The sequence below is a fragment of the Amblyomma americanum genome, chromosome 1, assembly GCF_052857255.1.
Source record: "Amblyomma americanum isolate KBUSLIRL-KWMA chromosome 1, ASM5285725v1, whole genome shotgun sequence".
Classification (NCBI taxonomy): Eukaryota; Metazoa; Arthropoda; class Arachnida; order Ixodida; family Ixodidae; genus Amblyomma; species Amblyomma americanum.
In genome coordinates this window covers 175,700,216-175,717,567 of record NC_135497.1, presented here as the reverse complement: position 1 = coordinate 175,717,567, position 17,352 = coordinate 175,700,216, and the positions used below count along the sequence as shown (strand labels likewise).

Below are 17,352 nucleotides of genomic sequence, written 5' to 3'. Positions count from 1 at the left end.
GAGTGACGTATTTTGGTGGTGGCATTGGTCTTTGTGCGTTGATTTCTTGGCGCATCATGTTGTGTTTTTGAAGGCGAATGGGTTTTCGAATAAAGTTTTTTGGGTAGGCATTCATGATGAGTTCTTTGAATATCGCGAGTTGTTTTTTCTCTGTCAAGTTCTGTGCTGCAGTGTGTCAACTCTTCTGAACAACGTCTTCACCACTCTTGCTTTATGGACTGTCGGTTGATTCGAAGCGAAGTGGAGATACTGGCCTGAGTGAATTAGTTGGCGGTATATGGAGAATTGAAGGGCACTGTGGTTTCGGGATATGAGGATGTCCAAAAAGGGCAGAGAGTTTTCTTGTTCCACCTCTAGCGTGAACTGAATATCTGGTTCTAAGGAGTTTAAATGAGAAAAGAAATTTTTAATCTCAGATCTCTTGACGACTGCGAAGGAAAATCCTTGGTTTTGGGTGGAATGAGTTGTCTAATCCAGTATTGTCTAATCCAGAACAGGCATTACTGGGACTACATGCAGGTCAAACAACTTTGGTTGGCACATTTGCCTGTCATATTATGGTAGGACGAAGGTATTCTATCAAACTAGTATGGTCCTGAGAAAAATGACAGAGGCCTTTTACCAAAAGGTTTCACTCTAGGCAGGTGTCAGCTTAAAATACAGACCTCTAATCAAGATAACTTTGCATCTGTTCCCATGAGTATAGCTGGAACAATTTCTAAACAAAACCAATCCATTACACTAAGACCATAGAACAAGCAAAAAATTCAGAAAAACTTTTTCCATCACTATGGATTCAGGGCAAATTTATCAACCCAAGACACCTTGCTACAACTAAAAGAAGAGGTACTCGAAACAATTCCAAAGAACGGGGAGAACGTTGTCATGGCCATCGATATTAAAGGGGCCTTTGACAACGTATCCCATGCCGCCATTATGGAAGGACTTAACACCACCAACTGCGGGAAGAAGGTCCATGACTACGTTAGAAGCTTCCTCACAGACAGAACAGCGACGGTAGGCCTAGGAGACCTGCGGAGTGACACCTTTCAAACGCCATGCAAGGGCACTCCGCAAGGCTCAGTAATCTCGCCAATACTCTTTAACATAGCGATGGTCAGCCTCGCCAAGAAACTCAGCCAAGTCCAGGGGATTAGTCATGCAATGTACGCAGACGATATCACCATCTGGACCACCCAAGACTCACTGGGGGAGAAGCAGGAGGCGCTACAAGAGGCTGCCACCTGCATTGAAGAATACACAAAACAAAGAGGACTTAAATGCTCCATGGAAAAATCTGAGCTCCTCAGAGTGGGTAGGCACCCTACGGATTCTCCACTCGAAATAAAACTAGAGGGCCAGAACATCCCGGAACAAAAGATGATCAGAATCCTCGGCATGTGGCTGCAAGGAAGCCGGAAGTGCAGTCATACACTCAGCCTGCTAAGCAAAGTGGCAGGACAAGTAGGCCGGATGATCAGCAGAGTAGCGCACAAGAGGTATGGCATGAAGGAGGAGGACACACTCAGGCTAGTCAACAGCCTAGTGGTCAGCCGGGTAACATATTCATTACCGTACCATGTGACTATCAAAGCAGAGAAGGAGCAAGCGGAGACAATACTCCAGAAGGCATACAAAACAGCTCTTCATCTCCCAAGAAATACATCCAACGACAAGCTCATGCAACTCTGAATCAGCAACACCTTCGAAGAATTAAGAGAATGCCAGCTCAAGGCACAAATACGAAGACTTAGCAACACAACGACTGGAAGGGCACTCCTGACAAAGCTAGGTCGGGAAATAGAAAAGCCACAAAATAGCAGGGCCGCAATACCAGACCCGCTAAGAAAGAAGCTATGCATACAACCTATCCCCCGAAACATGGATCCAAACCTGCACGCTAACAGGAGACAGGTTAGGGCAGAATTTTATGAGAGGAACATGGGGCATCGGGACAACACAGTCTACACTGATGCCTCCCTATACCCCCAAACACACAAAAATAGCGCGGTAGCAGTAGTTGTAAATTACCACGGAGAACACATCACAAGCCTCACAGCCGAAGTATCTAACATAATGGAGGCAGAGGAGATTGCTGTCGCCCTGGCAGCGAATGAAGGATATAGGACAGGGAGATCCCTTAACATCTTAACGGATTCACAAGAGGAGTGCCGGAACTATACTAGAGGCAGAATTAGCAGCACGGCACTCAAAATCCTCAGTAGAGCTCTGCTCCCTGAGGGACGACCAATACACAACATAATCTGGATACCGAGTCACGCAGGGATCAGGGGCAACGAAGGGGCAGCCAACCTAGCTCGAGGAATGACCAGCCGAGCAGGAACGTCATTAAACCCGGAGGGGCCCCAGATTAATTGCAGGGACAGCTATTCAGAATTATTAAACCTATATAAGGGGCTAAGATTCCAATACCACCCACCACATAAAGCATTACCCAAGGAGGAAGCCACAGGATGGCGAAGACTGCAAACAGGCTCCTTCCCAAACTTATACATATTAAACAAGATGTTCCCCACACAGTATAGCGCCAACTGCCCGTGGTGCGGAGCAAAACCAACACTATATCATGACACATGGGAGTGCGGAAGAAATCAAGCATTCCACAAACACAAAACACCAAGTGCGGAGCAATGGGAGAGCCGGCTCACCAGCTGCGAGCTAGGGGTCCAAAGGGCCCTCATAGCACACGCAAGCGAGGTCGCCCGACTCAGTGGAGCCCTGGACTAGGGGCCCACCCACGGCCAAGGAGGACCCAAGCTTCAAGACAAAGACTTCGTCCTCTACCGCTACTACTTCCTAAAGGAACCAATAAAGTTTTTCATTCATTCATTCATTCCATCACTATGCAAGCAGCTAAGACAACAATTAGAAGAATCTCACCTACTGCAACAATGGTAAGCGAGACAAATGTTTTAAATCACTGATCTACACTATTTATGCGACTATCTAAATTAATTTAAATAAATTAAAATGAGAACATGCAAGAAAGAATTCTGAACCTAAAGGCTTTATTCATGTCTATGCAGAAAGCCAAAACAAGGTCTTCGATAACATGGCCCTAACGACTAACAAAGTAGTTAGAATTTTGCTTTGCTACAAAAAAATGTCCCCATTCATGCAAACAGCTTGTTAGAAGACAGGGAGTCAAAGGCTGCGTTTACAGCAAAATGGTGGTTTGAGCTAGTTGGTACATATTCACAACTTCACCAGCGCTGCGACTAGGAACAAGAACAGAGAAGGTGAAATTGTGAATAAGCTGCGTTTACAGGAACGAGGCTATTTAGTCTTAATTGTAGAATCTAGTTAACAGCAATGAGGATATGCAAAAAAGAAACTTTAGCTCAAAAAGCCATTGTTCATCCAAGTGCAGGCAACTGTAACAAAGCTCCTATGGTCAGAGAGGCTTTGTTGGTTGCAAAGAAAAGCAAAAATTTTGGCTAGTGTTTATGACGTGTTTCAAATAATAAAGGAGAACAGTGAAAATGACTGGGATATAGGAGCACACAAAGAGCACTAATGAGTGCTCTGTGTGCATTAATTTTTTGTCTCCACAATTTTCACCATGCTCCTTTCACAGTTTAAGCACAATAAAGAGCTTACCAGCAGAAAACATCTGACAATAAGTTGACCAAGCACAAGAAAATTACCGTATTTACTCGTGTAAGGAACCCACTATTCAGAAAAGTTGACAGATTTTTTTGCAAGTGTCAAAATTTCATATCATATGTCCATCCATCCATCCATCTTCATCAACAAAAGCATGTGACCTGTCGTGTTCGCGTCGCCGGTGTTTAGCACCATTTACTTCGAAAGGTGGCTATCATGGCCCGATCCAACGATTCTGTGATAGTTGACGGAGCAGGCCAATTGCGGCAAGATAAAGTGAACAGGCTGAACACCAGCCCCTGAGAGGTTAAACTTGCAGGATGGTTATGAATGTGTAATGCGAATGTTTAAGCATAAGCTGTGATGTGAGAGGAGTTAAAACATTTTTGCTCCCCAATTTCGAGCTTGCAAAATTGCTTGGGTGTCTGAATGTCCTGTTTCCTCCATAGCATTTCTGCACACAAGATGTTTTATAGTGTTCTGGTTTAAACTGCTACGCTCCTTTCAGATGCTCGAGCACTCACTGGCCTTCGAAGCATACCATGGCACCGTCAGGTGCGCAGCATGCTGAGCAAGCTACCACCACTGGCGCTCCAGTCAAGGGTACACAGCGTCTTGGCACTCTGCCAAGTTCAACGAGTGAGCCGCCCCCACCAGGGAGCTCCCATCAAAAGACAAACATGCCATGATGTTATCGGCGCACAGCACCTTGGCGCGCTGCCAAGGTCTGCGATGCGGACGGCATAAAGCTGAGGAACGCGCCAAGAAAAGCTAAAACCTTAAAAAAAAAAAAGGTACAATTCTTAATGACAAAAGTGGGAGGTGTCATTGCATGAATGGGTTCATTATGCGAGAAAATACGGTATGACAATTGTCATAGAGAAGGCGTGAGAAAGCCTCGAATGCCAATCTTGTAGTGCACCAAAGGTAATGATAAAAAGTAGTGAAGCAGTGTCGCCACACTTAACTAACCATTCAGATTAGTATAGAGTGGCAAAAGCATTTTTGATAAGCAGCAATGTTTGGTTTATGGGGGTTTAACGTCCCAAAGCGACTCAGGCTATGGGGAATGCTGTAGTGAAGGGCTCCGGAAATTTCGACCACCTGGATTTCTTTAACGTGCACTGACGTTGCACATTACAAGGGCCTTCAAAATATCGCCTCCATCAAAATTCGACAGCCGCGGCCGAGATCAAACCCGCGTCTTTCGGATCAGCAGCCGATCACCATATGCACTAAGCCGCTGCGGCGGCTGGTAAGCAGAAATGTGTAAAAAAAATAATACAGGAGCAATACAATGGGCTCCAGAAAAATGTCTTACAGATGAAAAGTAGAATTCTGAAAAGCTCTAGTCTACATTCTATATTCTGGGCTCAAGAGAGTGTAATCATCCAGTTGTCACCACTAGATGCACATGACTGGTGCACATAGAAGTGACAATCTGGCAGTTTTAAGATTTGTTCTATGATGCATGCCCAGCACAGCGAGTGGGATGCCTGTATTGTAATGATGCTCGTTTACAAATACAGCTGTACTGCAATACATACACATGCAAAGCACATGATGCCAAGTTAAACACGAAAGGGATGAAGACATGAAGTGATAGACAACACAAGAGCTGACTACCAACCACAGGCTTTATTGTCTTGATACAACAGGCAGATGAAGGTAAAAGAAAGAGAAAAATGTGGAAGAAAATGAAGAATGGAATAAAAACAACCAGTTATCATATACGCCTGTGTCAGGGCCGAACTTGTTTTTTGAGGTTTTAACGAGATGCAGCCCTTACACGAAAGCGGAATTTTTCTGCTCAAATTTTATGCTTGCAGTGGAACCTAGAGTTTGCATCCCCCATTTGTGCAACAGCACATATTTTAAGACAAATCAGTAGAGGCTTGCCAAACCCTTCATAGATATAACGTATTGCAAGTGTGGATGATACGAAGACCTGCAGCAAGGCATTGCTGGTAATGCTGAAGCCTCCATTTGACAATAGTTCTAGGTGGACTATGAACAGAATGGCCCGCCATTACGATGGTTTTACCATATGGCGCAGGCAGCTGTTGCTGTTCTCCAGCTTCCCGTGGAATGTGTTGCATGAGGAAAATTACATATGTGTGAAATTCAACTGCTCTTTGCAGACTTTTCTTTTTCCAAATTATCCGCCACCAATTGGGAGGAGCAGCCCTCACAAGAGTGTGGCCCTTACACAAAGAGTACATACAGTAGTATTTACTGCCAAACCACCAGTCAAGGCAATAAAAGCTCTTGCAATAAAAGTGCTCTTGCTGTGTTTTTCTCCCATTCCTTATCAGAAATGCAAAAACAATGTAATACAACTGCCATGTTACTTTAGCTGGTAGGTGCAATATTTAAAGGTTTTATCTATTTTCACATCATGGTCACCAGTGCAGCAGGCTGGCATACAAAGAATCTGGTAGAAAATGATTTATTAGGACAAACTTGCGTCCCCAAAGAAAACGGTACACCCTCACAGCAGCACACATGCACTCTACGGTTGTTTTAATCGAAATGGCCATCAATACTCACCATGCTCTATTTAAAGACAACAACGGACTTTCTACACAACGAAGAAACTAAAACAGTGTAGGAGCTGCTGAACATGATCACATTCATTCCAGGGCATTATGGTCACATTTTGCACAGCAAATAAAAAGCGATAAGGTTGCATGCTGGTGGTGATTAAAAAAGAACATTGAGAAATAAAGATAATAAAGTTTCATGGCAATTTAGTAGTTACTTCTGCTGCACAAACCAACAAAGTAGTTTGTTAAGATTGACAATAACCTGCCTTGCCCACAAATCATGTTTGTTCATACATAAATTTGGCTAACTTTTCTGAGCTCTAAGTGTAGCTAACAAGCAAAGAACCCTACCTTGTCAGGAGCATCCAAATGCAAGAAAGGGGACCAAACATCTGGCAGGCTTGCTGCGCTTGGGTCATTTGCAGAAGCTGAGTTCATTTGCAGCAAATGGCATGAGGTGGTGCCGAAGTTTTTCTTCAATACCTGGAAGCTAGCCTCTGCCCTAGAACAGATGCCACAAAAAATAAAACTACATACAGTAGCCCTAAAAAGTAACAATCTACGCTTACCACAAAGAAAAAAAGCAACCATGGACAACAAAGGCTGAGAGAAACAGTAGTGGCATAAGAAGCGGGAGCAAAAACAGCATAACTGCTTAAGTTACATGTTAAAGGCATGTTAGTTGCAGTTGGGTGCATTAGTTATACCTGACACCGGCTATCATATGGATAGCGAGTGCCAGGGAGATAAAGCATAAATGTTGTTTGTGGTTTATTTCTTTATCGCAGACTACTTCCCATAGTCTCATTAGGATTAAAATCTATTGGTCACCTGCCATCAGCACTCAACATGTCATGCATTCAACTCCCAGGTAAAGCACATTGAAGGGACACTGAAGACAGCTCCATCCAATTTTCGTTCTTAGCAAAAATCGATTCTATGAATCTTTCTGACTACACTGATGTTTGTCTGACAGCAAAAGACACATTTATTGCTGCGAAAATTGCATTAAAAATTTACCCTCCAATCAATTCAATATCGAAAAGGACACTGATCACTGTAGAAGTAAATGGCTAGTGTAGCCAAGCTCCTGGGATGCATGCCTAAAAAAACGTGTTGATACATTACAGTTTACTTGCAAAATCGGCTGATGTGGCAACACCTGTACTATTTCCTCTTTTAGCCTTTTCTAGCTTATAAAAGCTCCGTTTTCAGAGAAAATAGCGTCTTTGTCGTTATAACGCAGTAATCAATCGGCACAGGCCAACTTCAGTTTGTCCTCAATGCCCCTGTAATCGTTACTTCATAAAAGAAAAATATAATTTGGTTATGGTTGGTCATAGGATATAATTACAGAACAGAAAATATACACAACCTGTTCAAAAAAAAGGGCTGCCTCTTTCCTAGAAATGCTAAAGATAAATTACAGGGAGTAAAAACAGTGACGTTTTGAGTAGACTTCAATTTGTAAATGACCGGTTTCTTTTTTTTTTTCATAAATCTTGCATAGCTAAGCAAATCTTCACAAACAGTAAGTATTGCCCTAGGGCAATGATGAAAAGAGGTGATAACCTGCTTTACCGAATGCAGTTAGTGAGCCGTAGCACATAAACAGTGCTGTACACACTACTGCTATTAACCTGCTGCATAAAGCAAAAAAGTATTTTAAAAAATGTTAAGGCAGTGTGCCTAATCTATGAACAGAACAAGAGTAAGTGTCTCTGCCAGTGTATTGTTCCTTAAAAAACTCACTTTGCTTGGCTGCCGAGTGACATATCATGAAGAAGTAGATAATATTTGAGGCACTGTGGAAAGAACCACCGCTGGCCCCCCTCGGACTGGCCAGTCTGGTGACCCTGGGCCATTTTCTCCAGTTCCTCTTCAGGACAGGCATGCTCTGTGGACACCACAAAAATGCCTGCGGAAGTAGTTAACTGAAATAACAGCATGATCCACAGGAAACTAATGCTTAATTCGGTACTTATTCGGCGAAATGTAACAAAAAAAAAATTGTCATTATGAACACTGCAAATGCGTTACTGCTTGCTTATTCAATTCACCTGTCTAAACTAGCAGCTTACTAAAACAGTGAATAATAACAGGAACACAAAAATGAAAGGCATTAATCCCAGCTACTTTTGAAGCTGAACTATAATACATTCAATATTTCTGACAAATCAAAATTTATTTTCACGGCAATCTTAGGATGTGCCTCTTCTGTTTCAATAATTCAAGAGTTCACAAACAGTAAACATGTTCAAAATGCTTTGACTTTCCTATAGACATCTATGGTAGAGAGGTCTACATCTAGAAATATTCAAGCAATCTTTTTTCCACCGATGAAAAACAGAAGCCTTTAACAATAACTTGCTTGAAGTGCGTAGATTTAGAAGTTGCCATTTGTTTAAGGATACAGGCCAGAAAATGCCGCGTAAAATCGTGCTCCAGTGGTGGTAGAACCCGGAAGAATGCATCTCTGTAGGAGTAAAACCATGGTGTGGATGCTGAAATACACAACAAACAAAACAACTTGTAATAAATTTTTGCTAGGTAAGTGGCCAAGTAAAAAGACGACCGCTTGGCTTAACAACATGATGACTCTCAGTTCCTCGAATGTGATCAGTGTGGCCAAGGCAACCTGGCCATCTTTTAACTTCAGAAAACAAAAGGCACAAAAAAAAAGAGCACTTCATCGAACGCTCGAAGGGACACTGAGGACAACTCCATCCAATTTTTGTTCTTAGTAAAAGCTCATCTCGTGGTTGATGTTTCTTTGTCAGTAAAAGAAGCATTTGCTGTTAAGAAAACTGGATTTAAAAATAAAGCAATTTTTTTCCAGCAGCTCGGTTCAAATTTATGGCATCAATAATGAAAAACTTCGTGATCACCACACAGTAGTGAATGCCGGTGAGGCTTAGCCCGAGATCCAAAAAAAAAGAAAATTGATATTGGAGTTTCCATGAGAAAACGGCCGGTGACAGATTTTTTTTTTGCCTTTTCTAGCTTATAAAAGCTCCATTTTCCGTGAAAGAAGCCTCTTTGTCATTAGAACACGGTAACCTATAGATACAGGCCAACTTCAATTTGTCCTCAGTGTCCCTTTAAGAATACTCTGCTACAGGATAACTTCTTTCACTATCATATGCCTCTCAGCACTTTTGCTTTCCTAAACTTTCATTACACTTCTTGATCAACAAACAGCAAATATACTCCTGGGAAAATAGCGCAAAAGACGAGGACAACAAGGAAAGAAAACAACAGGACCAGCGCTATACACTGTCAACAGCAAACATACACCGTGAACCGCAAATTTCACATCAATAATATAGAAAGCTCTCTAGAAAATTTGTCACTACAGTACAAAGTAAACACGGAAAACAAAAGTGCTTCCCAAAATGCTTGTAATGCCAGTGGCACTATGATATGTCCTCTAATAGATAAAGATTAGTGTGTTCAAAAAAGGTTTAAAAAATGGAAGGGGACACTTAAGTTTCGTCTTAAGGGTATGCGCGATAGCGTAATCTGATATTTCAACATTTTATGGCTTTGTTGCCACTTGTCCGGGAGCGAAAGATGCATCTTTTTCAAAGAAATTTGGATTCGAAGTTGAAAAAGTTTTTCCCACCACTCCGATTCAAACTCAAGAACTCTTATTACGTCACGGAGAACTCTTATGATGTCACAGGACGGAGTGACGTGAAACATGACGTAAACGGAGACTCCGTGATTTCTGGCGGCTAGCGGTGTGGTCTAGCAGGTGCCGAAATGAAAGCTACCGCCGCCGCACGTTGAAGGCATCTATCGGGGGTCGCTACCGACGCTTCGTTTACGTTTGCACCGGCGTCTTGCTAGCGCTACGATGGATCCCGTTTCCGAACCCGACGACGTAGTTCTCGCAAAAACTCCGGCCTGCATTTCAGCGACCTCAGCCCCACAGAGCGTGCGATGCTTTTGAGGGAGCACGGTTAAATTAGGCGCCGGCGAGTCGTTTCCCCCTTCCACCGTGAGCAGCCGTTGCAAACTAAATACCATAACCCCAGTGCGGGGAGTCGCGAGGGGCCAGGACAAGGTCAGCGCGTTGTGCCCATCGGAGGCTGGCCGGGGCTTTAGGGCCAACGGATTGTGATTCCTTGAACGGCGCGGTTGCACGGTGCAGCAGGCGGTGTCGAGGTCTGCAAGGGCCAAGTTATTTATTTATTTTTTGCCACAAAAAACGGATGGGTGCTCAAGGGCGGTCGCGTTTAAAGTTGGTGGCTTGAAACTAAAGCCGACGCACGACGCTTCAACGGCTTCCGCTAGATCCAACGAGTCCACTGGATCTGGCTCTCTCGCCCACTTGCATGTACCTTCAGATGTGTTCTGTGTATAGATTAAATTAGACGAGAACTCAAAAAGAACAGCTCCGCCCAACTGCCGAAGGCATTGAATTACGTCACAACGCGCACCTCGCTGCGGAGCCGAATCAGTCTGGCCGGGCCGGCGGCGGCTGACGCACTCGGGGCGAAATAGAGACATGCTCCAAGTCTCCGCCAGTGCGGTCAGAGTGCGCCGAAGCCGCCGAACGCGTCGGTGGTCAAGCGCAGTTAGAGTATAGAGGGTCTCGCTTTGGCCGACGTGACGTCGGTGTGCAGCACGTGCGCACGCGTTTCGCCGGAGCATGAACGCGCCTTAACAGAGCCTGCACTTAACCGCTAACCAACGTATTCAGTGGCGGCATCTATGGGAGCCACTGAAACCCCCCGCCCACTCACTGAATAAAAAAATATCTTATGCCAAGGCTCGGAATCGAACCAGGGCGTTTGGCATTCGCGGCGGAGACGCTACCACTCCGCCACGACGGCTCGAGCTAAAACCCCCAATAAAGGCGCATCTAGTGAATGCACTCTTCCGATGCAGAAATCTCCGCACCTTCGCAACGTATATCCTGGCCTAACAGAGCTAGGCCATCAGGAATTTTTCTTAACTGCCTTGTACCTTGCCTCCCGTCCCTAATAAACGATTTTCGTTAAGTAGTTTGAAGTTGACTGGCACAGCCGGGAATGTTTCGCTGGGCGAGCATGCGAAGACACAAGTGCTCTTTATACTGCGAACTGCCTTGTACGATCACAGACCTTCGTGCCATCATAGTTTTTCATCAACCGTGGCGATCATCTGACCAGCCTTAACAGGCTCCTTCAAAGGTAACTAGCACTTGAAGCGGCACTTGGAGTTCCTCTGCTGTTCGGCGCTTGTATATCGAGGCGCGTCAAAAACAAAACCACGGGGCACGCAAAGCTCATAGACGCGAAGCGCCATAACAAATCGAAACTCTCCTGGCTGCCTGTGGCGCCGCCAAGCATCGGTTTTCTTTGCTTCCAACATTCGGGTTGTCTTTTGTCTGCCTTTCTTGTGTGATAAAAGTGCACTATCGGTTTTAAAACAAAACTTACTTCAATATTGAACCGCGCAACCTTCCTTTGTCAGCCGAAGAGATTCGCGGCCCTATGTAGGAAGAAAAATTCCTCCAAAATGGCGCCTCGTCCTATGACATCACCACTCATATACTTGCAAGATTGGCCTGTGGCGGTGATACCTGTATTTTGGTTCTTGCTATTTTCTACCTTACAAGAGCTTTGTTTTCAGTAAGAGGGACGTTTTTGTGATCAGGAGCTGGTATTCTATCGATACAAGCAAACTTCAGTTTCTCCTCGGTGTCCCTTTAATTCCCATATATTCAGAAGGTCATTCTCTACTTTACATTCATAGATCCCTGGGAGACCTCATACCCCTCCTGACACAGTAATGCAGCGGTTAAGCGATGGCAGGTTCTCCCAGCGGTGGGCTTTAAGTAGCCCAGGTTGCCCCTCCCGAGTGACCAATCATTAATTTAACTGCCACCTGCCATGGTGGGCAGTTTGCTCACTATCCGGTGGGCAGGTTGTGATGACACCAGTAGGTCACCTGACTTGGGTAGCCTACCTGCCTCCTAAGTTGCTCTCCGAGGACCACCTGCCAGAGCCATGCTCATGATTTTTCGCTCACAACACCGGCACCAACAATGCCAACGCCGACACTGAATCTTCTGGTGAACGGAGCCTTTAACACTATCGCGTTAACAGTAAAAATGCTTATACCACATGCTCAAGAGCAAGAAATATGGTTGTCTGTGTTGAAGTAATAAACAAATATTGTCTGTGCAATTGCATTCCATGTGTGACAAAATTCTCTTCACATGTGTTCACAGGACATCATAAAAACATTACAGAATTGGATATTTCAGATCCACAAACACCATTTCTAAATCTTCAGAATGTCTTTGAAACAACTGAGCATACTTTAAACAATATCATCACAAAAGAATTTTTCCAAAGCACTAAATATGAGCGGTGCAAAGAAGAAAATATTTTCCATCCCTTTTTCTTAATTCAAACCTTCAGCATGGCCATGGAGCAATACGGCACATTGGAACAACTCAATTTGTTTATCCGCTGTGCACAGCAGGTGGTTCAGGTTGCCTCTACAGCACAAACCTCTTTCTATAATAAGCTGAATAATAGTTTAATAATGATGCCAGATGAAAATTCTGTTATCAAAAGAACGCCTTCAGGAGAAATGTGCAACCAAAAAGGCTATTCAAAAATTAAATTTTCATTACCACCAGGGACTGTTCTTTTTTTTCTTTTCTGCTGTGGACCATTTGTAAAACCTCCAGCTCAGCTTCTTTGCATGGGGAGAATTCTCTCACCGCGGCGCAGCCTGTTCTTAGTGCAGAAACTGGGCGCAATGCTGACATCTGCTTGTATCGGAAAACACGAGAACTCTTCATACACAGCCATTCTCCCCATGACATCCAGAGTGAGGCAAGCACTGTACTATCGGAAAAAAAGTTTCCAGAGCACATGGGCAACAACTAAAATGAACAGCTCTACTATTAGCTGGCGGCTGGTGACTGCACTAATGGAGGTAAAAGTCACATTCATGTGCTGTAATGTGTGGTAGCGAAATGCGGCGATTGCTGACCAACATGGCACCTATGTGCCAAGATTTATATTTGTGTGTCCTGGAGCCTTCTGTCCCTGATAGCATATGCAAGGGCCCTACCAGCACGTTCTTACTTATAGAAGGCACCAACACTGCACCTAATGTTTTTTTCCAAGGGCAGGCTGCACTGCCACAATGAATTTTCATGATGCAAAAAGGCTCGCTTGGAGGTCTTGCAAAGGGTCCACAAGAACTGGAAGAAATAAAAATTAGCATTTAATGTTTTAAATCAGCTGCAACATACTTGAAACAAGCAGATTGTAGCTGCCAGCCTTGATCTTGGTAAGTGAAGCAGTATTTTCTGCAAGAGGAGGCTGGACGTTGGCAACTGAGTCATTGAGCAATTTCTTGGCAGCTGCCAGCTGTGGCACAGGGCTATTCAGGTCCCGAATGTTAAGGTGCAACTTGGCAGCAATGGTCCCTTGCAGCACGTTTGGCGGCCGCACTGATACTGAAAGGACAGAGATTTCAGCCGATATAGTTAATGGTGGACAGCAAATGGACCAACTGCACTACGACAGTACTTGCAACATCAAAAATGCAGACACTACAGTCAAACTTCCCTGCTACACAAAGCAAGCTTGACACCAATGAGGAAAAATCTACATTTTTTACACAAATTCATATTATCTACGAGAAAGGATGCCGACTCACACACTGGCCAATAAAAAAGTCTGCACTCGCTTATGCTCAAATTAACAGACTTATTCTCTTCACAATTTAAGTGCCTGATAACACTCCACAAATGTTGTCATATACACACTGTTTACACTAGTGTACAGCACACAGTGTCAGTGCAAAGTTTTTTTAATGTTTATAGAAATGCATATCATCAGCAGTGCATTCATTTCAGAAGCACTTAAATACATATTGACAATCACTGAAAGACAGAAAAAGACTTTAAAGGGGCCCCTGACGAACCCTCATAAGCCTGTTTAAATCCTATCTTTTCGTGTGATTAGTCTGCCAGCCTATTGCTTCACAAGCACCACTGAAATAAATGCATCGTTGGACCAGCAAACTTGCCTAAGAGGAAAGGACTGCACATTCAGTTTCACATTATAAGCACATTCTGAAGAAGAACGAAAGATGCAGCAATGTGCAACGTGTTCAGCCAAGCAACAGACATGCACCACAAATGCTGCAGCCCCAGTTGTGCACGCACTGAATTACATGAGCCATAGTAGCTTGCCGCATGCTTGAGAAGGCAAATACTGAGAAGACAAAGCTTCAATAAACAAAGGAAAGTGCAGGGCTCTTTAATGTAAAAAAGGGTGGAGAGAGGTTGGCCAAAGCAGCATGGCCTCTGGCCTGCCACTCTGCACTTGAGGAAGGGGTGTGGCAAGAAAAGAGAAAGCGAAGATACAAGGTGAGGATACAATTCAATAAAGTGTACAGGTGGAGACCATAAGAAACAGTGTGGTGACATCATGTGCATGCAAATATATGGACATGGCATGCACATATACGTGCATGAAACATGCAAGCTCTAAAGATGCATTAAAGGCATGCTTCACACAAGAACTCAAAGACCACTTTGGCTGCATGGATCATCACAAACACTTGTGAAAGCAAATTAACATAAACATTGTAAATGCTAGTTTGTACAAAAGCATATGTGAAGCTGAGGATTTTAATATTTCGTTGACCAAAAACTAGTCTTTCTTGGCTAAAGCTACAACAATACATGGGGTGCGTCTGCACACCACAAACAGGATGTCAGACAAAAGGCAGCCTTTTTGAAGCTACAGGAAGATACGACTACTGCTACTGCAATGAATCTCAAGCACCACATCTTTGCTAAATATTATGTCACATTGAAGAACTCTCGTTGTAAAGTAAGTAGAGCCTTTGCACTGTCACTAGTGATAGTCGCATTTACTGCAACTTTTAAAGCACCTGCAGCAATTCTGCAACAGTAATTGTACTGATACCTTATCCTACAAGTCCACACCTTCAGGAATAACAGATTTCCCTGAAATGACAGACGAGCACGTGTATAAGCGCCAGCCATAAAAAAAACGGTGCAGATCACGACTATGAAAAAGCGAAACAGAACTACACCACTGGCCCCGAAAGCCATCCAAATATGACAGGGACAGTTACGACGCAGTGGACAGTTACGATGCCGCCGACCTTATGTTCGGCGCCCCGAAAATGCGGCGTAACACCCTGCTAAACCACAACCGCGTGAATTTACCACGGCTTGCAGGCAGCATTAACATAATCGGTTACGCGGCACAACTATGCATCCAATGGACAAGACGAGAGAAATAAACTACGAAGCTAACAACTTTGTGATCACAAATAATCATAGTGGTTTTTGCAAACTATGTGCATTGCGAATGGGAAAGTAGCACGTAACACAACGCAGGCGCAATTCAGTTTTCCTCAAATTCATTAGCTTCAAAACACACGTAGGTGCGGTACACATCGGGAGAAGCTGCAAACCTACCTTCCACCTGCTGGCAGAAAGGCTGCAAGAGTTCTGCGAAAGAGAGGTTGTTTCTCCTGCACACATCCTCGGCGTCAGAACTGCACTGCACTGTTACCGTGGGAGCGAAAACGCCTTGGATAAAATCCTCCGCCGTCCGCTTGTTGGCGTTCATCATAGTGATACACCGCTACTCCCCCAACTGCGGCCCCTCGAAATCATGTAGAGTGCCGTTTCATTACGTAGTTGGTGGGTGTGCGGTATTCGTTCACATGCTGGTGTTAAAAGAGAATGGCCGCTAACTGTTTCGTTTGCTAAACCTTTCAGCTGTTTCCGTTCTGCTTTAAGGTAGCGAAGCGGTAACCGCCACCACAACACAGGCAGTCATTCTCATGCGCCGGAAGTTGTCCTGCCCCTTGATCGAAAGCCAAGTCACCGCCAAGTGCCAAGTAGCCGCAAACCGCCACCTGTGTCCCTGTGCCACCACTGATCCATGGCGAATGATCGAGCGATCCCTTCAGAAGCGGAAAGAAATTTGCTTTGCTTTTTCACTCGCCATAAAAATAATATCAAACTGTAGGCTGCGCTCAGACGAACTTGTTATTGCTCAGTACTTTGGCATTGCGGTACTGCGTAGTGCTATGCAGAAAAGCGCACGCCTGCTTAAAATTATTTGGACATGACGAGCTGATGTTGGTTCGATATGCCGCAGCTGCGTTCGCGGTTTGCTTGATTCGCTGTACACGTCGGATTTCAAATAATGTAAGGCACAGTCTACGCACAATGCCAAACCACGTACGAGTCCATGAAACCATTCATTTGTGCGTTCCTTTTGTTATTACCAAAGTAATTTCCGCCACGGTTGTCGTTGTTCTACTTAAGAGGTGTTTTGAACAAACCCTGAAAGAAAAAAAATGTGAAAACGACAAGGAGGGCAACGAAACCGAACCTTGGACGAATTACCTGCCTGCTCACTCAGCTAATACGTTGTTTAGTTCACGCGCAGTTTTCGCATTGTGGTGGCACTTTGGTTTAATACTACGTCAGAGTGCTCTTCCTCTCAGGGCACAGTTTCAGGCAACGGCTGGCCAGCTACCCTAGGCATGGGTGGGTATCGGTGCAAAGCTTTTCAATGGCTTTCCAGGTAGGCCAACAAGTTAAACAGTGTGCCGCCATTTTGCCGGCCGCACACGCCAGAGAGGAGAACGGGTTCCCCCTAGGGAAAGGAGAAAACATTGCGTAAGTGGCCGCCAGTGAGAGAACGGCTTCTCTCATCGGAGTGCGCCGTTTTTTGGCGGATGTTTTACAGAGGACCGCCCAACGAACTTTTCGGGTCGTAGTCAGCAAAAACTCCAGGAGTGGAAAAGTACCGAGTTGTGTGAGACAGGCGTTGTCTCCTTTCATTAAAACCAATTTTCAGTTCGTATTCCTTCCCTTACGGCGCTGTTTGGGTGTCCACCAAGATATGCGCGACAGGCGTCATTTCCTTTTCTTGAAAATTGGTTTTTGGGGAAAGGAAATGGCGCAGTATCGGCTGTCTCATATATCGGCGGACACCTGATCGAACCGCGCAGTCTAATTAAGAGAAGGGATATATAAAGGAGGGGTGAGAGAAGAAAGGAAGAAAGATGTGCCGTAGTGGAGGGCTCCGGAATAATTTCGACCACCTGGGGATCTTTAACGTGCACTAACGCCGCACAGCACACGGGCGCCTTAATTAGCGTT

General features: G+C 44.5%; 1 protein-coding gene across 2 annotated transcripts in view; it reads right to left on the bottom strand.

Moving 5' to 3' along the window:
- Positions 1-16,819, bottom strand: part of l(3)76BDm (trafficking protein particle complex subunit 8 homolog l(3)76BDm) — an 82,474-nt gene extending 65,655 nt beyond the window's left edge. Inside the window, exons 1-5 of one of the 2 annotated variants that reach the window (XM_077647841.1) lie at positions 15,649-16,819; positions 13,438-13,644; positions 8,588-8,677; positions 7,926-8,091; positions 6,525-6,675 (exon numbers count right to left, since the gene is read on the bottom strand). In XM_077647841.1, the coding sequence (XP_077503967.1) occupies positions 6,525-6,675; positions 7,926-8,091; positions 8,588-8,677; positions 13,438-13,644; positions 15,649-15,805 (771 nt within the window). In that variant the 5' untranslated portion in view covers positions 15,806-16,819. The remainder of the gene's footprint in view (positions 1-6,524; positions 6,676-7,925; positions 8,092-8,587; positions 8,678-13,437; positions 13,645-15,648) is intronic. The other variant, XM_077647842.1, reaches the window with a different exon arrangement.
- Positions 16,820-17,352: the final 533 nt, after the last annotated feature.